This window comes from Somniosus microcephalus, unplaced genomic scaffold (genome assembly GCF_052327205.1).
Source record: "Somniosus microcephalus isolate GS21.2 unplaced genomic scaffold, FLI_Smic_1.0 unresolved_chr5, whole genome shotgun sequence".
Lineage (NCBI taxonomy): Eukaryota > Metazoa > Chordata > Chondrichthyes > Squaliformes > Somniosidae > Somniosus > Somniosus microcephalus.
The window spans coordinates 58,245,531-58,266,971 of NW_028225183.1; the positions used below are offsets into that span (position 1 = coordinate 58,245,531).

General features: G+C 45.5%; 1 protein-coding gene and 1 pseudogene across 1 annotated transcript; both read right to left on the reverse strand.

The window, feature by feature from the left end:
- Window positions 1–11,939: 11,939 nt before the first annotated feature.
- Window positions 11,940–12,790, reverse strand: LOC147088303 (G protein-coupled receptor 142-like). Its single transcript, XM_085977959.1, has one exon. The coding sequence runs from the start codon at window positions 12,762–12,764 to the stop codon at window positions 11,940–11,942; it is 825 nt and encodes a 274-aa protein (XP_085834085.1). The 5' UTR covers window positions 12,765–12,790.
- Window positions 12,791–18,362: 5,572 nt separating this feature from the next.
- On the reverse strand, window positions 18,363–19,432 carry LOC147088304 (uncharacterized; annotated as a pseudogene).
- Between the last annotated feature and the right edge of the window lie 2,009 nt (window positions 19,433–21,441).

Here is a 21,441-nt window from a genome sequence, read left to right on the forward strand (position 1 = left end):
CCCCATCAAATTAGCAATCTGAGATATGCCAATACCCTCACTGTAGCACTCTGATATATCACACCACCCGTAACATTCTGATACATCACACACACCAGTAACACTCCGATATACCACGTACACGTAACACACTGATATACACAAACCACCATAAAACTCTGATACACCCCACTCACCTCATTGTAACACTCTAATATATCTCACCCTCTCAGTGAAACATTTCAATATCCCCCACAGCTCTCAGTGTAACACTTTAATATAGCCCAAGCGCCTCACTTTAAAACGCTGATTTAAAACATCACACCTCATTGTAACACTCTGATACATAATGATATAACCAACACATCTCACTGTAATACTCTAATATACGCCGCATACATGTAACTCTCTGATATACACCCCACCCCACACTGTAACATACTGAAATAGCCCACAACCCCGTAATACATTGATATACCGCACACCTCTGACTATAACACTCTGATGTTGCCCAAACCCCTCACTGTAACACTCTGATATAACCCACAGCCTTCACTGTAACACTGATACACCCCACACTCCTCACTGTAAAACTCTGCTATACCCCACACTCCTCACTGTAACACTCTGATATACCCCACGCTCCTCACTGTAACACCCTGATATAGCTCAAACCCCTCTCTGTAACACTCTGATATACCCCACACCCCTCACTGTAACACCCTGAAATACCCACACGCCTCACTGTAACACCTCAATATACCGCACACCCCTCACTGTAACTCAGATATAGCCCACATCTCTCAATGTAACATGCTGATATACCCCACAGCCCTCACAGTAAAACACTGATTTAAAATATCACACCTCAGTGTAACACACTGGTATAACCCACACCCCTCACTGTAACACTCTGATATAGCCCACACCCCTCACTGTAAAGATATACCCCACAGCCATCACTGTAACACTCTGATAGAGTCCACACCCCTCACTCCAACACTCTGATTTAAAACATCACACCTCTGTGTAACAGTCTGATATAACCCACACCCCTCAGAGTAAAACTCTGATGTAGCCCACACCCGTCACTATAACACTCTGATATAGCTCACACACCTCATTATAACACTCTGATATACGCCACAGCCCTCACAGTAACTCTCTGGTATAACCCACACCCCTCACTGAAGCACTCTGTTATACCCCACGCGCCTCACAGTAACATTCTGAAATACCCCACAGCCCTCACTGTAACGCTCTGCTATACTCCACATTCCTCACTGTAACAATATCTGATATAACCCACACCACTCACTGTAACTCTCTGATATATTCCACACCCCTCACTGTAATAATCTGATATACACCACAGCCCTCACTGTAACCCTCTGATATACCCCACAGCACTCACTGTAAAGCTATCTGATATAGCCCATCCCCATCAAATTAGCAATCTGAGATATGCCAATACCCTCACTGTAGCACTCTGATATATCACACCACCCGTAACATTCTGATACATCACACACACCAGTAACACTCTGATATACCACGTACACGTAACGCACTGATATACACAAACCACCATAAAACTCTGATACACCCCTTTCACCTGATTGTAACACTCTAATATATCTCGCCCTCTCAATGAAACATTTCAATATCCCCCACAGCTCCCAGTGTAACACTTTAATATCGCCCAAATGCCTCACTTTAAAACTCTGATTTAAAACATCACACCTCATTGTAACACTCTGATACATAATGATATAACCAACATATCTCACTGTAATACTCTAATATACGCCGCTTACACGTAACTCTCCAATATACACCATACCCCACACTGTAATATACTGATATAGCCCACAACCCCATAACACATTCATATACCGCACACCTCTGATTATAACACTCTGAAATAGCCCAAACCCCTCACTGTAACACTCTGATATAACCCACAGCCTTCACTGTAACACTGATATACCCCACACTCCTCACTGTAAAACTCTGATATACCCCACACTCCTCACTGTAACACTCTGATATACCCACACTCCTCACTGGAGCACCCTGATATAGCCCAAACCCCTCACTGTAACACTCTGATATAACCCACAGCCTTTACTGTAACACTGATATACCCCACACACCTCACTGTAAAACTCTGATATACCCCACGCTCCTCACTGTAACTCTCTGATATACCCCACACTCCTCACCTCCTCACTGTAACACTCTGATATAGCCCACACCCCTCACTGTAACTCTCTGATATAACCCTTGCCATCACTGTAACACTCTGATATAACCCACATCTCTCACTGTATCACTCTGATAACCCTACACTCCTCACACTAGCACTCTGATAAATCCACACCCCTCAGTGTAACAGTCTGATATAACCGACACACCTCACTGTAGCACGCTGATATATCCCACACCCTTGTAACACACTCTTTGTGCCCACAGCGCTCACGGTAACACTCTCATATACCCCACACCCCTCACTGTAACACTCTCATATACCACATACCCTCGTAACACTCTGATATGCCGCACACATCTCACTGTAAGATTCTGATATACACCACACCACTCACTCTAACACTGATACATAACCCACAAAAAATCACTGCAATGCTCTGATATACCCCACACACCTCACACTAACACTCTGATATCGCTCACACCCCTCAGTGTAACGCTCTGGGATACCCTATACCCCTCATTGTAATACTCTGATATACCACACACCCCTCAGACAAACACTCTAGTATCCCTAACACCACTCACTCTACAAACTGATCTTATCCAAACCCTTCACCGAAACACTCTGATATACCCCACATCCATAACTGTAAAACTCTGATATGCCCCACATCCATAAATGGAACACTCTGATATAGCGCACACCTCTATCTGTAGCCCTCTGATATAATCTACACCCGTCAATGTAACAGTATTATATATCCTACACCACTCACTTTATCACTCCAGTGTAAACCCACTCCCCTCTCTATAGCACTCAGATATACCCTACACATCCCTCTCTGTAACACACTGATATACACCACAAATCGCACGGTAACACTCTGATATATTCCACACCCCTCGTTGTAACACTCTGATATACCCCTCACTATAATCCTCCCTTGAATATCCCAAAACTCTCACTGCAATACAACGATATACACCAATCACCTCACTGTAACACGCTGATATACACCACATCCCTCACTGTAAAACTCTGATATAACCCACAGCAATCAAAGTAGCAATATGAACTATGCCAAAAGCCTCACTGTAGCACTCTAATATGCCATACACCCCCGGAACACTCTGATATACCACACCCCCGTAACGCACTGATGAACCTCACTCCCCTCACTGTAAGACTCTAATATATCCCACACCCCTCAATGAAACACTCTAATATACCCCACAACCCTTACTTTAGCACACTGATATAGCCCGAACCCCTCGCTGTAACACTCTGATTTTAGACATCACAGCTCAGTGCAACACTCTGATATACCATGATATAAACAATATATCTCACTGTAGTACTCTGATGTACCCCACACGCCTCAATGTAATACTCTGATATGCCCCACATCCCTCACTGTAACATAGAAACATAGAAACATAGAGATAGGAACAGGAGTAGGCCATTCGGCCCTTCGAGCCTGCTCCGCCATTCAATGAGATCATGGCTGATCTTCGTCTGAGATCATAGCTGATCTTACCAGTTCAGTACCCCGTCCCCGCCTTTTCTCCGTAACCCTTAATCCCCTTAGCCTTCAGAAATATATCCAATTCTCTCTTGAAAATATTTATTGAATTAGCCTTCACAGCCCTCTGTGGCAGGGAATTCCACAGGCTCACCACTCTTTGAGTGAAGAAATTCTTCCTCATCTCTGTTTTAAATGATTTGCCCGCTATTTTTAGACTGTGGCCCCTGGTTCTGTGCTCCCCGGCCATTGGAAACATTCTCTCTGAATTCAGCCTGTCCAGGCCTGCCATAATTTTATATGTTTCGATGAGATCCCCTCTCAATCTTCTAAACTCCAGTGAGTACAAGCCCAAACTATTTAATCTCTCTTCGTAGGTCATTCCCGCCATTCCAGGTATTAGCCTGGTGAATCGCCGTTGCACTCTTTCCATGGCAAGAACATCCTTCCGCAGATGGGGCGACCAAAACTGTACACAATACTCCAGATGCGGTCTCACCAGCACCTTGTACAGCTGTAGTAAGGTATCCCTATTCCTATACTCGAACCCCCTTGATATGAAGGCCAACATACCATTTGCCTTCTTAATCGCCTGTTGCACCTGCATGCTCTCCTTCAGTGACTGGTGCACAAGAACACCCAGGTCCCTCTGCACTTCCCCATCTCCCAATCTATTGCCATTTAGATAATAATCTACCCTCCTGTTTTTACCCCCAAAGTGGATAACCTCGCATTTATCCACATTATAGTGCATCTGCCACGTATCCGCCCATTCCCCCAACCTGTCCAAATCGCACTGTAGCCTCCTGACATCCTCATCAGAGCCCACCCCTCCTCCTAGTTTAGTGTCGTCAGCGAATTTGGAAATATTGCATCCAATTCCCTGATCCAGATCATTTATATATATTGTGAACAGCTGGGGTCCCAGGACAGATCCTTGCGGCACCCCGCTGGTCACTGCCTGCCACTCCGAAAACGAGCCGTTTATTCCAACTCTCTGTTTTCTATCCGCCAGCCAGTTCTCTATCCACGTTAATACTTTGCCCCCAATCCCATGAGCCTTAATTTTGCATGATAATCTTTTGTGTGGAACCTTATCGAAGGCTTTCTGGAAGTCAAGGTACACCACATCCACTGGCTCTCCCCCATCTATTTTACCAGTTACTTCCTCAAAAAATTCCAGCAGATTAGTCAAACACGATTTACCCTTTGTAAATCCATGTTGACTCTGTCCGATCCTTTCCCCATTTGTCAAGTGCTCCGCTATTTTATCCTTAATAATGGACTCTAGCATTTTGCCCACAACCGATGTAAGGCTTACTGGTCTATAATTCCCTGCTTTCTCTCTACCCCCCTTTTTAAATATTGGGGTAACATTAGCTACCCTCCAATCCACGGGTACAGTTCCCGAGTCAATGGAGTTCCGGAAGATGATCCTTAGAGCATCTGCTATCTCCAGGGCCACCTCCTTAAGTACCCTAGGATGTAGTTTATCAGGCCCCGGGGATTTGTCGGCCTTCAGTCCCCTCAACTTACCCAACACCATATCCCTAGAGATACTAATTTCTGTCAGCTCCTCCCTCTCATTAGTCCCTATGTTTGCCGATATTCCTGGGAGGTTATTTGTGTCCGCCTTTGTGAATACAGAACCAAAGTATGAGTTTAATTGGTCTGCCATTTCCTTATTCTCCATTATATATTCTCCCGAATCGGACTGCAAGGGACCGACTTGGGATTTTACCCGTCTTTTCCTCCTGATATACCGATAAAAGCTTTTGCAGTCTGTCTTTATGTTTGCTGCAAGTTTACTTTCGTATTCTATTTTCCCCTTCCTGATTAATCCCTTTGTCCTCTTTTGCTGTATCCTGTACTGCCCCCAATCTTCCGGTCTGGTGCTTTTTTTTGCCAGTTGATATGCCCTTTTTTTTGATTTTATGCTGTCCCTAATTTCCCTCGTTATCCACGGTTGAGTCACCTTTTTAGGTTTATTTTTATGCCAAACCGGTATAAACATGTTCTGGAATTCTTCCATTCTATCTTTGAATGCTTGCCATTGTCTATCCACTGTCAATCCCCCCAGAAACACCACCCAATCAATCTTACCCAATTCCCATCTCATACCCTCGTAATTCCCTTTATTTAAGTTCTGGACCTTAGTCTCTGATTCAATTTCCTCACTCTCCATCTCGACTGAGAGCTCGATCATATTATGATCGCTCTGACCCAAGGGGCCTCGTACAAGAAGATTGCTGATAAGTCCCTTCTCATTGCACAATACCCAGTCTAAAATGGCCTGATCTCGAGTCGGCTCCTCGACATATTGGTCCAGATAACCGTCCCGAAAACAGTCCAGGAATTCCTCCTCCTCAGAATTTTTACTAATTTGGGTAGTCCAATGAATATGTAAATTAAAGTCACCCATGATGACAGCTGTGCTCTTATCGCACGCTTCTCTAATTTCCCTTTTTATGCCTTCCCTCACCTCCATATTACTATTTGGAGGCCTATATATCACACCCACTAACGTTTTCCTCCCCTTGCTATTTCTCATTTCTACCCATACAGATTCCGTTTCATCCGAGTTAATATCCTTCCTTTCCATTGCATTAATCCCCTCCTTTACCAGCAATGCTACCCCACCTCCCCTACCTTTTTGCCGATCCTTCCTAAATATTGTATATCCCTGGATGTTAAGTTCCCAGCCTTGCCCACCCTGCAGCCACGTTTCTGTAATCCCAATCAAATCATACTTGTTTACCTCTATTTCCACAACTAATTCATCCACCTTGTTCCTAATGCTTCTAGCATTAAGATACAAAGCCTTCAGGCTTGCTTTTTTCACACTCTCATTATGAATTAGTTTGGCCCTTTGTGTTTCTCTCCTTTGCTTATTGCTTCTCACCTTTCTACCATCTATTTCTGACTTCATATGACTTCCCTCTTTTCCACTACCTAGGTTCCCATCCCCCTGCCAAATTAGTTTAAATCCTCCCGAACCGCCCTAGAAAATATTACCCCGAGGACATCGGCTCCCTCACAGTTCAGGTGTAGACCGTCCCCTTGGTACAGGTCACTCCTCCCCAAGAACTGGTTCCAATGCCTCAGGAATTTAAATCCCTCTCCCTTGCACCACTGCTCAAGCCACGTATTTAGCTTATCTATCTTACTCTCTCTAAACTTATTAGCTCGTGGCACTGGTAGCAATCCAGAGATTACTACCTTTGAGGTATCTGATATAACCCAAACCCATCAATGTAACAATCTGAGATACGCCAATACCCTCATTGTAGCACTCTGACATACCACACACCCCTGTGAAAATCATAGGTTCCCCACAGCCCTCTCTGCAACATTTTGATATAGCCCAAGCCCCTCACTCTAACACACCGATTTAAAAGACCACAACTCTGTGTAACACTCTGATACACTATGATATACACAACATTTTTACTGTAAGACTCTGCTATACGCCACACACACGTAACTCTCTGATATACAACACACCCCACACTGTAACACTCTGATAGACCACAACCTCGTAACACACTGATATACCACACACATCTGACTGTAACACGCTAATATACCTTGCACTCATCACTGTATCACTGATATAACGACAACCCTCACTGTAACTCTCTGATAAACCCACAGCGTTCAATGTAACACTGATATGCACCACATCTCTCACGCTAACACTCTGATAACCCCACACTCCTCAGTTTAACACTCTGATATAATCCACACACTGCACTGTAGCACGCTGATATACCCCATAACCTTGCAACACACTCTTGCAGCCCACATCCCTCACTGTAACATTCTGAGTTATCCCATACCCCCTTAACACAATGATATACCCCACGCCACTCTCTGTAGCACTGTGATAAAACCCACATATCTCACTGCAACGCACTGATATAACCCACACCCTTGTAACACTCTCTTACTGCCCACACACCTCACTGTAACACGCTGATATGCAGCACATCTCTCACTGTATCACTCTGATATACCCCACACCCCTCACACTAACACTCTGATAAAACTCAGATCCCTCAGTGTAACACTCTGGTATTCCCCACACCCCTCACTGCAACACTCTGATATACCCCACACCCCTCAATGTAACGCATTGCTATAGCCCACAACCCTCACTGTAACACTCTGATATACCCGACGTCCATAACTGTAACACCCTGATATAGCTCACACCCCTCTCTATAGCACTCTTATATAACCCACACTCGTCACAATAACAGTATGATATACCACACACCCCTGCATTTAACACTCTGATGTAAACCCACTCCCCTCTCTATAGCACTCTGCTATACACCACACTTCCCTCACTGTAACACACCGATATACCCCACACCCTTCACGGCAACACTTTGATATATTCCACACGCCTCGCTGTAACACTCTGCTATACCCCTCACAATAATGCTCCCTTGCATATACCAAACCTCTCACTGCAACACAACGATATACACCACACACATCACTTAACATTCTGATATACCCCACAGCCCTCAATGTAACACTCTGATATAACCCACAACCTTCACGGTATCACACTAATATACTCCACACCCCTCACTGTAAGACTCTGATATAAACCACAATCCTCACTGTAACACTCTGCTATACCGCACACCCCTCAGTGTAACACTCTGATATACCCCACAGCCCTCACTGTAACACTTTAATATACTCCACACCCCTCACTGTTACACTCAGATATATGCCTCACTCTGGTCTGTTACTCCCCACATCAGTCACTGTTGTCATTGCCACTGTTAACCCATTGGCTTCAATTTTGGTAATATGTGATAGATTATCAACCATATTTTGTAAGGATAGGCAAATTGGGAAAGTGTGAGTGGTATCAATCATAGAACCATAGAATTAGTGGACCAAGTTGTGTTGACAATTTGTTTACGGAGTTTGATGCCCCACTCTGATCCTGGATTCAATCCATGAATTACAGAATCATTGATGTTATTCCTATTTTATTATTTCTATCTATTTGTTCTCAGGATATGGGTGAGGCTGTCAAGGCCGGTATTACCTGCACATCCCTATTTACCCATGAGACAATGGTGGGCCTTCATCTTGAGCTGCTGTGGTCCGTGTTGTGAAGATGCTCCCACAATACACTTTCAGAAGGAATTTCAGGCGTTTGAGACAGTGTCGATGAAGGAACAGTGATATATTTGAATGGTTATGTAGCACAGTGGTTATATTGCTGGACTAGTACAACGGATGAATGATCCAAAGTTCATAAATCCCACCAGCTGGAGAATTTAAATTCAATTAATTCAACAAACCTCGAACAAAGAGCTAATATCAGTAATCGTGACCATGAAAGTACCGGAATGTCGTAAAAGCCCATCTGGTTCACTGATGTGCTTTAGATAATGAAATCTGCCGTCCTTACCCGGTCTGGCCGAAATATAACTCTCGACAATGTGGTTGCTTCTTCACTGCCCTCTGAAAAGGCCCAGCAAGACACTCGTTAGTCTCAGGTGGCTCACCACCACCATCTCAAGGGCAATTATGCTGGGCAATAAATACTGGCCTTGTGAGCCTCACTCACATCCCAAGAATGAATTCTTAAAAATACTTATTAATTTTCATAATTGTTTAAAATGCCTCTTAATGATTTATTAATCGTCATCATGATTTATAAAGGGTTATAAAGATTTGTAAAGTTTTGAAATGATGCCAGGCATCCTCCAGGCTGCTCGGGCTCCTGTCGCTCGGGCCAGGCCGGGCTGCAACCCCTCGCAGTACCATCACCGTATCCGGCCTCCATTTGATGCTGCCCTACTGCTGCTCGTCTGTCGCCGCCAGAAAAAGGCCCAGAGTGAAATTCGACATTCTTGTGCAGGGCCATAGAGCCACCATTTCATGCGGGGTCCAGGGGCAGCCATCTTTCTGCGGGGTCCCAGAGCAGTCATCATTCTGCAGTGTGCCAGTGCCGCCATCTTGCAGCGGTGCGCCGGTGCCACCATCTTGCAGCGGGGTGGATGGCGGGTCCCGCTGCTTTGTTCAGTGAGCAGCGCCACCATCTTTGTCTAGGTAGGGCGGCCACCAACTTAATGCGCACGGGAGATGTGCTGCTTCCGGTGGCTCGTTAGGGGCGGTCATTTTTGTTTAGGACACTGGTTCCTTTCCAGAAGGGCCTGACAGATGGCCGCGTCCCTCAAAGGGATCCCAGTGTAGACAGTTTGTGAGCGAGCATGTGAATGGCCTCGAACACCGGCCCGGCGGGCGGCCTGGGGCAGAGAGGCTCACCACAATATAAGGCTCAGGTAGCCCATTGTAGAGAGTGTGTGATTGGGTGTGTAAATGTCCCCGATCACCGGCCCCACGGCCTGAGGGAGAGTGGCACACCCCAGTGTCAGACCCAGGGAGGCCAGTGTAGACAGTGTGTGAGTCAGTGTGTTAATGTCCCCGATCACCGGCCCCGCGGGCGGCCCATGGGAGAGCGGCTCACCACAATATCAGGCCCAGGGAGCCCAGTGTAGACAGTGGGTGGGTGAATGTGTTTTTGTCCAGATCACTGGTCCCGTGGCCTGGGGAGAGCGGCTCACCACAATATCAGGCCCAGGGTTCCCAGTGTAGAACGTGTATGACGGAGTGTTTGAATGTTCCTGATCACCAGCCCCGCGGACGGCCCGTGGGAGAGTGGCTCAGCGCAATATCAGGCCCATGGAGCCGAGTGTAGACAGTGTGAGAGTGAGTCTGTGAATGCCCCCGATCACCGGACGGATGGGCAGACTGCAGGAGAGTGGCTTGCCGCCATATCAGGCCCAGGGAGGCCAGTGTAGACAGTGTGTGTGTGAGCGTGTGAATGTCCCCTATCACCGGCCCCATGGGTAGCCCGCGGGAGAGCGACTCACCCCAATATCAGCCCCAGGGAGCCCAGTTTAGACAGTGTGAGTGTGAGCGTGTGAATGTCCCCGATCACCGACCCCACGGGTGGCCCAGGGAGAGCGGTTCACCACAATGTCAGGCCAAGGGAGCCCAGCGTAAACAGTGTGTGAGTGCGCGTGTGATTTCGCCGATCTCATGCCCCGTGGGCGGCTTGGATGTGAATGCTGGTTAACAAAATTGAGGTTCATGGTTGAATGGGTCAGTGACAGCTTTGTAAGGATTTATCTTAAGGACAGAAATCAGCGAATTGTGGTAAATGGCTTTTTTTGAGACTGAGGATGGTAGACAGTGGTTTTCCCCAAGGGTCTTTGCTGAGGCCACTGCTTTTTGATATACATAAATGACCTAGATATTGGAATACAGAGTAGAATTCCTAAATTTGCTGATGACATCAAAGCGAGGATGATAGCAATCAACTGCAACATGGCATAGAAAGTCAAGCAGAATGGGCAGACAAGAGACAGATGGAATTTAATACAGAGAAGTGTGAGGTGATGCATTTTGGCAGAAGGAACAAGGAGAGGCAATAAACACTTAATGGCACAGTATTGAAGTGTGTGCAGGGACAGATGGACCTGAGAGTTAATGTGCACAGCTCCCTGAAGGTGTTTGGACATATTGACTGAGTGGTTAGCAAAGCATTTGGGAGCTTGTGCTTCATAATTAGAGGTATTGAGAAAAAAGTAGAGAAGTTATGCTGCACCTTTATAAAGCGCTGGTTAGGCCACAACAGGAGTATTGCGTCCAATTCTGGTCACTTCACTTTGGGAAGGATGTGAAGGCCCATGAGTAGGTGCATAGGAAATTTACCAGAATGGTTCCTGGGATCGGGGATCTTAGCTATAAGGTCAGGTTGGAGAAGCTGGATTTGTTTTCATTACAGCAAAGGGAGCTGAGGGTGATTTGATAGAGGTGCACAAGAATATGACGGGTTTGGATAGGCTGGGTGGGGAAAGGCTGTTCCCACCAGTTGATGGTACAAGGACTAGGGAACACAGATTTAAGGTATTGGACATGAGATACGGGGTGACGTGAGGAAAAGTGTTATTGCACAGCGAGTGGTGAGGAGCTAGAACTCACTGCCGACGTATGTGTTGGAAGCGGAGACACCCAATGTTTTCAAGGGGAGACTGCATAGTCACTTGAGGGAAATAAACTTGCATGGCTACGGGGATAGAGCGGGGGAATGGGACTGACTGGATTGCTCCACAGAGAGCCGGCATGGAATCGATGAGCCAAATGGCCTCCCTCTGTGCAGTTATGATTCTATGATTCATCTCATTCTTTAATGAATTTTACAATCAGTGTAAAGGGATATTTCACCATATTCTTCATCTGCTCTCTGAACTTAGTCTGGGTCACGCCATAAATCCCCGTGTTTGTGCAACAACTCAGCAGCTGCAGCATGAATCCCATTTCCTGTAAATAAGAAGGTGGAATTGCATACACATCCCCGAAATACAGCATCCGGTTCCATATAGAATACACAATAAACACTGCCCATAACAGGATGAAATTGCCCGAGATAACAAGCAGTAAAATGATGGATTTCCTGCGGCTCTCCATCTCTGGGTCTCTGGGACTCTTTCCACTGCTGGGACCCCGGAGTCTCCTGCGGGCTCTGCTGGCCACTAAAATGTGCCTGACGGTGACAGCATTGAGCAGCAGAATCACAACAAATGGGACAAACGGGGTGAGAATATAATGAAGGAGCTCGATTGATGTCCAGAATAGTGACACCTGAACATCAAATTTTACATCACAGAACCAGGGGACGTTCATAAGCCAATAATAAGCGGTGAACATAAAATACCAGGTGATGTTCTTTAAACAGCTCAGCACAGTCACTGTTCCCAGAGCCACAACCGCTGTTTTCTCGCTGCAATATTTAGTTTTCAGCTTCTGGCAACAAATGGCCACAAATCGATCAAAGGTGAAAGTGACGGTGAACCAGACAGAAGAGTCTGTCGCTGCATAAAGCATGACGGCGTGAATATTACACACGGGGATGGACCGCAAGAAACTAAATTGTACCCAATAAACAATCGGAATGTGCCGCAATATCAGATCGAGGATAACGACCAGTAGATCCGCCGTTGCCATGGCCACCAGGTAGCGAGTGACACATTTGGAGAGACGGCACTTTCCCCGAGACAGGATCACAATATTCATTAAGTTCACTGTGAGGAAGGGAAATATACAGGGAAATTATTCATCATTCTCGGAGCAAAAGCAGCAGTTTGATGGAATTCGGGGTGAAATCTGCAACTCACTAGCTCCATTCAATAACACAATCTAAATCTATTACCGGTGGAGCTGAATACTGGGTTCATTGTAAGAATAAGCGGGAATGTATTGTGGAATCAAGAGATCAAATGGGGATATATACAACAGCAAAGTATCAGATGTTTGATCAAGGAGAGATTAACCGATAGATTTACCTTTCGCCCAGCAGGCAAATGCATTGCCAGAGGTGCCAGGGACACAAAGGACCAGAACCTCTCAGGTAGCCGTCGTGTACCGGGAGCAGTCAGCATTTGGAGCGGTGCAATTCGCTTCTGTGCCCCTGTGTTAGGGAGGGGGAAATCCCATTCGGATTCCTGCTCCTGGTTAGAATATCCATTGGCCCAGAAATTCGGGTCGGGGGTTTCCCGCGGGTGTAAGCCCCCGACCTGCACTTACCTAGCGCGTCGGCCGTTGAGATGTGGGCCCCCGTGGAATTCTGATCCTGGACCTATTCCAGCTGCCGGCGCGCAGTGCTTGCATATCCCAGGGGCGCAGTTAGTTTGAAGCATCCCCTGGGATCACGTGGGCCACGGGGATCCAATCGGAGCAGGGACTGCTCCATTCATAAGATTGACAGGAAGACCTGTCAAAAGTTATGATTAATACGGCCCCAAAACAGCACTAAAGCTTAAAACACATTTTTAAAAAGTCACATTTTTAAATAAACTAAATTACATGAAATAACTATTTTAAACAATTATCCATCCAGATCAGGGATTTTATCCTCTTTGAATTTGATTAGTTTATTTATTATATATCCCCTCTTTTATTTTAAATGCACTTATCTCATTACTAATCTCATCATCAAATGTAATGTTCTATCTCCTTGGTAAATACTGAAGCAAAATAATTATTTAGTGTTTCTGCCATCTCTCTATCATTACCTGTGGTATCATCCTGTCTATCGCTTTATAGCCCTATTCCCATCCGAGCCTTCCTTTTTTATTGATGTGCCTGCAAAATATTTTACTATTTTGGTTTATATTCTTGATAATTTAAGTTCATAGTTTCTCTTTGCTTATCGATTTTTTGTAAATTCTCTCCTAATCTCTTCATATTCACCCTTATTGTGCACTCCCCTGCTGTCTATGAACTTAATGAATGCTTCCTGATAATTTAAGTTCATAGTTCCTCTTTGCTTTTCTATTTTTTTGTAAATTCTCTCCTAATCTCTTCATATTCACCCTTATCATGCACTCCCCTGCTGTCTATGAACTTAATGAATGCTTCTTTCCTTATTCTCAATAGTTCCCTTATGGCTTGTTTCATCCAGGGTGTCTCATTAGTGTTTGGCTTTTTCTTTCCGTTTCACAGAATATATAGTTCCTACTCCCCGTTGAACACTGTTTTAAATGTTTCCCATTGTCTGTCTACTTCGTTAATTGCCAATATTGTTGCCCATTTCATTTTCCCAAGTTCTATTCTCTGCTCGTCAAGTTCTGCTATTCTGCAATCAATGAACCTAGTTTTCGTCATACGTATGTCCTTCTCAATTATCATCTAAAAGCGTATTACATTATGGTCGCTATTGCCCAGGTGTTTCCCTAATTTTCCTTCACTTATCTGCTCTGGTTGATTCCCCATTACTAGATTAATAGCGAATGGTAGGACACTGAGTAGTGTAGATGAACAAAGGGACCTTAGATTACATGTCCACAGATCCATGAAGGTTGCAGGCCAAGTCGATAAGGTGTTTAAGAAGGCATACAGAAAGCGTGCCTTTATTAGCCTTGGCAAAGAATACAAGAGCAGGGGGTTATGCTTCAACTGTATAAAATAATTGATAGGCCTCAGCTAGACTACTGCGTGCAGTTCTGGTCAACACATTACAGGAAAGATGTGATTGCACTAGAGACGGTACAGACGAGATTTACAAGGAAGTTGCCGGGTGTAGAAAATCTTAGCTATGAGGAAAGACTGGATAGGCTGGCTCTATTTTTTTCGGAGCAGAGGAGGATGAGGGAAGACTTTATTATGGTCTATAAAATTATGAGGGGCATAGATAAAGTAGATAGAAAGGACCTAGTTCCATTAGCAGAGAGGTCGAAAACCAGAGGGCACAGATTTAAAGTAATTGGGGGACGGTTTAGAGGGGATTTGAGGGGAAATCTCTTAACACAGAGGTTTGTGGGAGTCTGGAAGTCACTAAATGAAAGTGTGGCAGAGGTATGAACCCTGGCACATTTAAAATGTACCTGGATGTGCACTTGGGGTGCTCTAACCTGCACGGCTACGGAGCAAGAGCTGGGAAGTGGGATTAGACTGGAGAGCTCGTTGTTGGCCAGCGCAGACATAATGGGCCGAAATGGCCTCCTTCCATGTTGTAACTTTCTAGGATTCATTGATTCTAGAATACTCCCAGCTGGGCTTCTTGCAACGCAGTTACATGGAAACAAAGAAACATAGAAGGCAGGAGCAGGATTAGGCCATTCGGCCCCTCGAGCCTGCTCTGCCATTTAATGAGATCATGGCTGATGATCCAAATTCAGTACCCTGTCCTTGCCTTTTCCCCATACCCCTTGATCACTTTAGCCTCAAGAAATATATCCAACTGCTCTTGAATAAATTTAATGAATTCGCCGCAACTGCCTTGTGTGGAAGAGAATTCCACAGGTTCACCACTCTCTGGGTGAAGAAATTCCTCCTCATCTCAGTCCTAAATGGCTTACCCCTTATCCTTAGACTGTGACCCCTGGTTCAGGGCTCCCCCGCCACCGGGAACATCCTATCTACATCTAGTCTGTCTAGTCCTGTTAGAATTTTATAAGTTTCAATGAGCTCCCCTCTCATTCTTCTAAACTCTGGCGAATATAAGCCTAATCGAGCCAATCTCCCCTCATACGTCATTCCTGCCATTCCAGGTATCAGTCTGGTGAATCTTCGCTGCACTCTCTCCATGGCAAGAACATCCTTCCTCAGATAAGGCGACCAAAATTGCACACAATACTCAAGGTGTGGTCTCACCAAGGCCCTGCGCAACTGCAGCAAGAATTCCTTGATCCTGTACTAAAATCCACTCGCTACGAAGGCCAGCATACCATTTGGCTTCTGAACCGCCTGCTGCACCTAGATGCTTACCTTCAGCGACTGGTGCACAAGGACACACAGGTTTCATTGCACTTCCCCTTTTCCCAATATATTGCTAATCTGTCTTCCTGTTTTTGCCACTGAAGCGGATAACCTCGCAATTATTCACATTTTATAGAATTTGCCATGGATCTGCCCAATCACCCAACCAGTTCAATTCGTACTTGAGTTTCTCTGCATCCTCCTCACAGCACACACGCCCACCCAGCTTTGTGTCGTCTGCAAGCCTGGAGATGTAACATCTAGTTCCCTTGTCTAGATCATTTATATATATTGTGAATAGCTGGGGTCCTAGCACCGAACCCTGCAGAACCCCACTAGTCACTGTCTGCCACTCGGAAAAAGATCTGTTTATTCCAACTCTTTGCTTGGTATCTGCCCACCAGTTCTCTATCAAAGACAGTACTTTAACCCCAATCCCATGTGCTTTAAATTTACACGCTAATCTCTTATGCGGGACATTATCGAAAGCCTTCTGAAAGTCCAAATGCACCACATCCACTGGTTCTCCCTTATCTATTTTACCAGTTACATCCTCAAAATATTCCAGTAGATTAGTCAAGCAGGATTTACCTTTTGTAAATCCATGTTGACTGTGTCCAATCCTGTCACTGTTTTCCAATTGCTCTGCGATTAAATGTTTTATAATGGACTCTAGCATTTTCCACACTACCGATGTCAGGCTTATCAGGCTATAATTCTCCGTTTTCTCTCTAACATCTTTGCTAAATAGTGGGGTTAAAATAGCTATCCTCCAATCCATGGGAACTGTTCCAGAGTATTATAGATTTTGGAAGATGGCCAACAATGCATCTACTATTTCTAGTGCCACTCCCCTAAGTACCCTAGGATGTATATTATCAGGCCCGTAGGATTTTTCGGCCTGCAATCCCGTCAATTTCCCTAACACCTTTTCTCTACAAATACTGATTTAATTCAGTTCCTCCCTCTCATTAAATGCTATGTTCCCCGACCTCTCTGGGAGGTTAATTGTGTCCTCCTTTTGAAGGCAGAACCAAAGTATGTATTTAATTGAACTGCCATTTCTTTGTTCACCATTATAAATTCCCCTGATTCTGACTGCAAGGGACCTATGCTTGACTCCACCAATCTTATTCTCTTCACATATCTATAGAAGCTTTTACAGTCAGTTTTTATGTTGCTTGCAAGCTTACTCTCATACCCTATTTTCCCCCTCTTAATTAATCCCTTTGTCCACCTTTGCTGAACCCTAAACTGCACCCACTCCTCAGGTATGTTGCTTTTTCTGGTCAATTTTTATGTCCTCTCCTGGATATTATGCTATCCCTAATTTCCCTTGTTAGCCACGGTTGATTTATTTTTATGCCAAACAGGGTTGAACAAATTCTGTAGTTCATCCATGCAATCTTTGAATGTTTGCCATTGCCTATCCACCGTCAAGCCTTTGAGTAACATTGCCCAATCAATCTTACCCAACTCGCACCTCAGACCATCGTAGTTTCCTTTTTTTAAATTCAGGACCCTACTTCACTCTCCATCTTAATGAAGAATGATATCATATTATGATCGCTCCGACCAAAGGGGCCTCGCACAACTAGATTGCTAATTAATCCTTTCTCATTATATAATGCCCAGTATAAGATGGTCTGATCTCTACTTGGTTCCTCGACCTATTGGTCCAGGAAACCATCTCGTATACACTCCAGGAATTCCTACTCCACAGTATTATTACTAATTTGGTTAGCCCAATCTATATGTAGATTAAAGTCACCCATGATAACTGCTATGCCCTTATTGCACACGTCACTACTTTCCCGTTTAATGCCATCCCCAACATCCGCATACTGTTTGGAGGTCTGTATAAAACTCCCACTAACGTTTTCTGCCCCTTGGTATTTCTCAGTTCTACCCATACAGATTCCACATCATTAGAGCTAATATCCTTCCTTTCAATTGTGTTAATCCCCTCTTTAACCAGCAATGCTACCCCACCTACTTTTCCTTATTGCCTATCTTTCCTGAATATTGAATACACCTCGATGTTGAGTTCCCAGCCTTCATCACCCTGTTTCCGTAATCCCAATCATATCATATCCGTTTACCTCTATTTGTGCAGCTAATTCAACCACCTTATTACGAATGCTCCTCGCATTAAGACGCAAGGCCTTCAGGCTTGTTTCTTAACAATCTTACACATTTAAGAATTATTATTTACTGTGTCCATGTTTGATTTATACCCTTGATTTCTCTGACTGCCACCTTTATTTTTCCACTTCTTTTCTTTTGCTTCTATCCTCGTTTCCCTTTCCTCTGTCTCCCTGCTCAGGGTCCCTACCCCCTGCCATTTTAGTTTACATCCTCCCCCAGAGCAGCAGCAAACACTCCCCCTAGGGCATCGGTCCTGGTTCTGCCCAGGTGCATACCGTCCGGTCTGTAATCGTCCCACCTCCCGCAGAACCGGCTCCAATGTCCCAGGAATTTGAATCCCTACTCCTTGCACCATTCCTCTAGCCACGTATTCATCTGAAATGGCCTTCTATTTCTACTCGTACTAGCACGGGGCACTGGGAGCAATCCTGAGATCACTAGCTTTGAGGTGATATTTTTTAATTTACCTCCTAGCTCCCTATATTCAGCTTTTAGGACCTCATACGGGTTTTTACCTATATCTTTGTTACCTATATGCATCAGGACAACTGGCTGTTCACCCTCCCCTTCCAAAATGTTCTACAACCGTTCTGAGATCTCCTTGCCCCTTGCACCAGGGAGGCAACATACCATCCTGGAGTCCCGTTTGCGGCCGCAAAAACGCCTATCTATTCCCCTTACAATATAATCCCCTATTACTATAGCTCTGCCACTCTTTTTCCTCCCGTCCTGTGCAGCAGAAGCAACCCATCCTGGAGTCTCGTTTGCGGCCGCAGAAACGCCTATCTATTCCCCTTACAATATAATTCCCTTTTACTATAGCTCTGCCACTCTTTTTCCTCCTGTCCTGTGCAGCAGAAAGAACCCACGGTGCCAGGAAGTTGGCTGCTGCTGCCTTCCTCTGATCAGTGATCTCCCTCACCAATATCCGAAGTGGTATATCTGTTTGAGAGGGTGATAGCCACAGGGGACCCCTGCACTATGTGCCTGCACCTACAACTCTGCCTGGTGATCACCCATTCCCTTACTGCCGGTGCTGCCTTTACATGCGGTGTGACCAAATCCCTAAACATGTTATCCAAGATCTCCTCATCATCGTGAATGGTCCAGTATGTATCCACTCACAGCTCCAGCGCTGCAATGTGGTCTGTTATTAGCTGCAGCTGGAAACACTTCCTGCACACATGGTCGTCAGGGACACAGGAACTGTCCCAGATTTCCCACATAGTGCAGGAGGAGCATATCATGTGGCCGAGCACTCCTGCCATGGAGTACCCTTTAATGAATTCAAATTAAATTAAATCAAATCAATTCCACCAATTACAATACAATTAAATGATATACATAAGGGCCTTGGTTTACCAGCAGTCCCTGCTACACTACAGACACCCTAAAGACTAGAAACCACAAGATTTAATTTTGGAAAAAATGAGGAAGAGAGAAATACTCACCAACCAATCACTTACCTGCTTTCTGGTGACGTCACACTTCGATTACTTTTTACTTCTCTCTCTCCGTCCCTTTGAGCTCGGGGATTGGTAAGCCTACCTGCTCCTTGCCTCTTTATATCACCGCCGCCGCCTCGCTCCACTCAGGTACGCTGCCCCCACCGCTGTGGGGCATACCTGCGCCACTCCCACTCTTTAAATCGCCGCCGCTGCCTCGCTCCACTCAGGACCGCCGCTGCCACCGCTGTGGGGCCTACCTGCACCTCTCCCACTCTATATATCCCCGCCGTTGCCTCGCTCCCCTCACGTCCACTGCCACCGCCAACTTGCCACTTGCCCTTGGATCCCATGGGCTTTAACTTTTTTGAGTCACATGCCATGTGGGACATTTTCAACGGCGTTGTTAATATCTATGTGGACTGCATTAAATGCATTACCCATAATGAAACTCCTCGTTACCTCTGCAAAAAATGCAGTCAGACACGACCTTCCATTAACAAATCCATGCTGATTGTCCTTGATTAATCCATGCCTTTCGAACTGCCGATTTATACTGGCCATCAGAATTCGTCCAGTAATGTTTGCACCACCGAGCTAAGGCTGACTGGCCTGTAATTGGTCAATCCCTTTCTCCCTTTTTAAAAAACTTCATCCGGGTCTTGAGTTTTATCTGCATTGCATGACACGAAACTCCTGAAATAACAACAGAAAATGCTAGAGATACTCAGCAGGCCAGGCAGCATCCGTGGAGAGAGAAACAGAGTTAACGTTTCAGGTCTGGGACACTTCATCAGAACTGGAAAAAGCTGGAAATGTAATAGATATTAAGCAGGTGCAGAGACATTTGGGGGGGGCGGTTTAGGAGGGGAGGAAGGAATTGAAAGAACACCCTATACTTTTGTAAGAGGCAGGACAGATAAAATGTTGCAAATGTTAATGGCAAAAATCATTCTCTCTTCAGCAGCACCAATGCATTCTATTTCAATGCTGTCTGGTCCACAGTTCCATTTCATCCTTCGACTCATCTGACGCTTCAACAAAAAACATTTTTTTTCCTTTCTGATGTCAAGGATCACAAGCTTCATCAACTCATGGACACCATAGCCCCCGCGCCGAACTTTCTTCCCCGTTACTTTCCTCTGATCCCATCTCTTCCAAACTCACCCCCTGGCGTGTTTTCACTATCCCCTCTAACCTTCCCCTCTCCGACCACGAACGATCAGTCCTCAGCAAATGCCTGACCTTCATTCCCTTACGCCCCCTTCAGAATGAATTTCGAGCTCGGCACGATGCTGAGCTCTTCTTCCATCGCCTTCCTCTCCATGCCCACTTCTCTGGCCAGGAGTCTTCCCCCCCACGGCTGATCCTTTCTCCCGCTTTCTAAATTCTCGTTCTACTTGGACCCCTCCCTTTGGCCACTTACCCTCTCTAGATCTTTTCATTGCTAACTGCCGATGTTACATCGGCTGTCTCCATTTCTCTGCTCCCCTCACTCACTCCTACCTAACTCCTTCTGAACTTGCCTCACTCCATTCTCTCCGATCCAACCCTAACATTATCATTAAACCTGCTGAAAAGGATGATGCTAATGCTGTTTAGCGAACCGAGCTCTACCATGTGGAAGCTGAACGGCAACTCTCCAACACCTCCTCCTACCTCCGCCTGGACCATGACCCCACTAGCAAACATCAAACCATTGTTTCCAAGTGTGTCACTGACTTCATCTCCTGTGGAGATCTTCCCTCCATGGCCGCTAATCTCATAGACTCCCAACCCCACACAGGCCACTTCTACCTCCTTCCCATGATGCGTAAACCGGACTGCGCTGG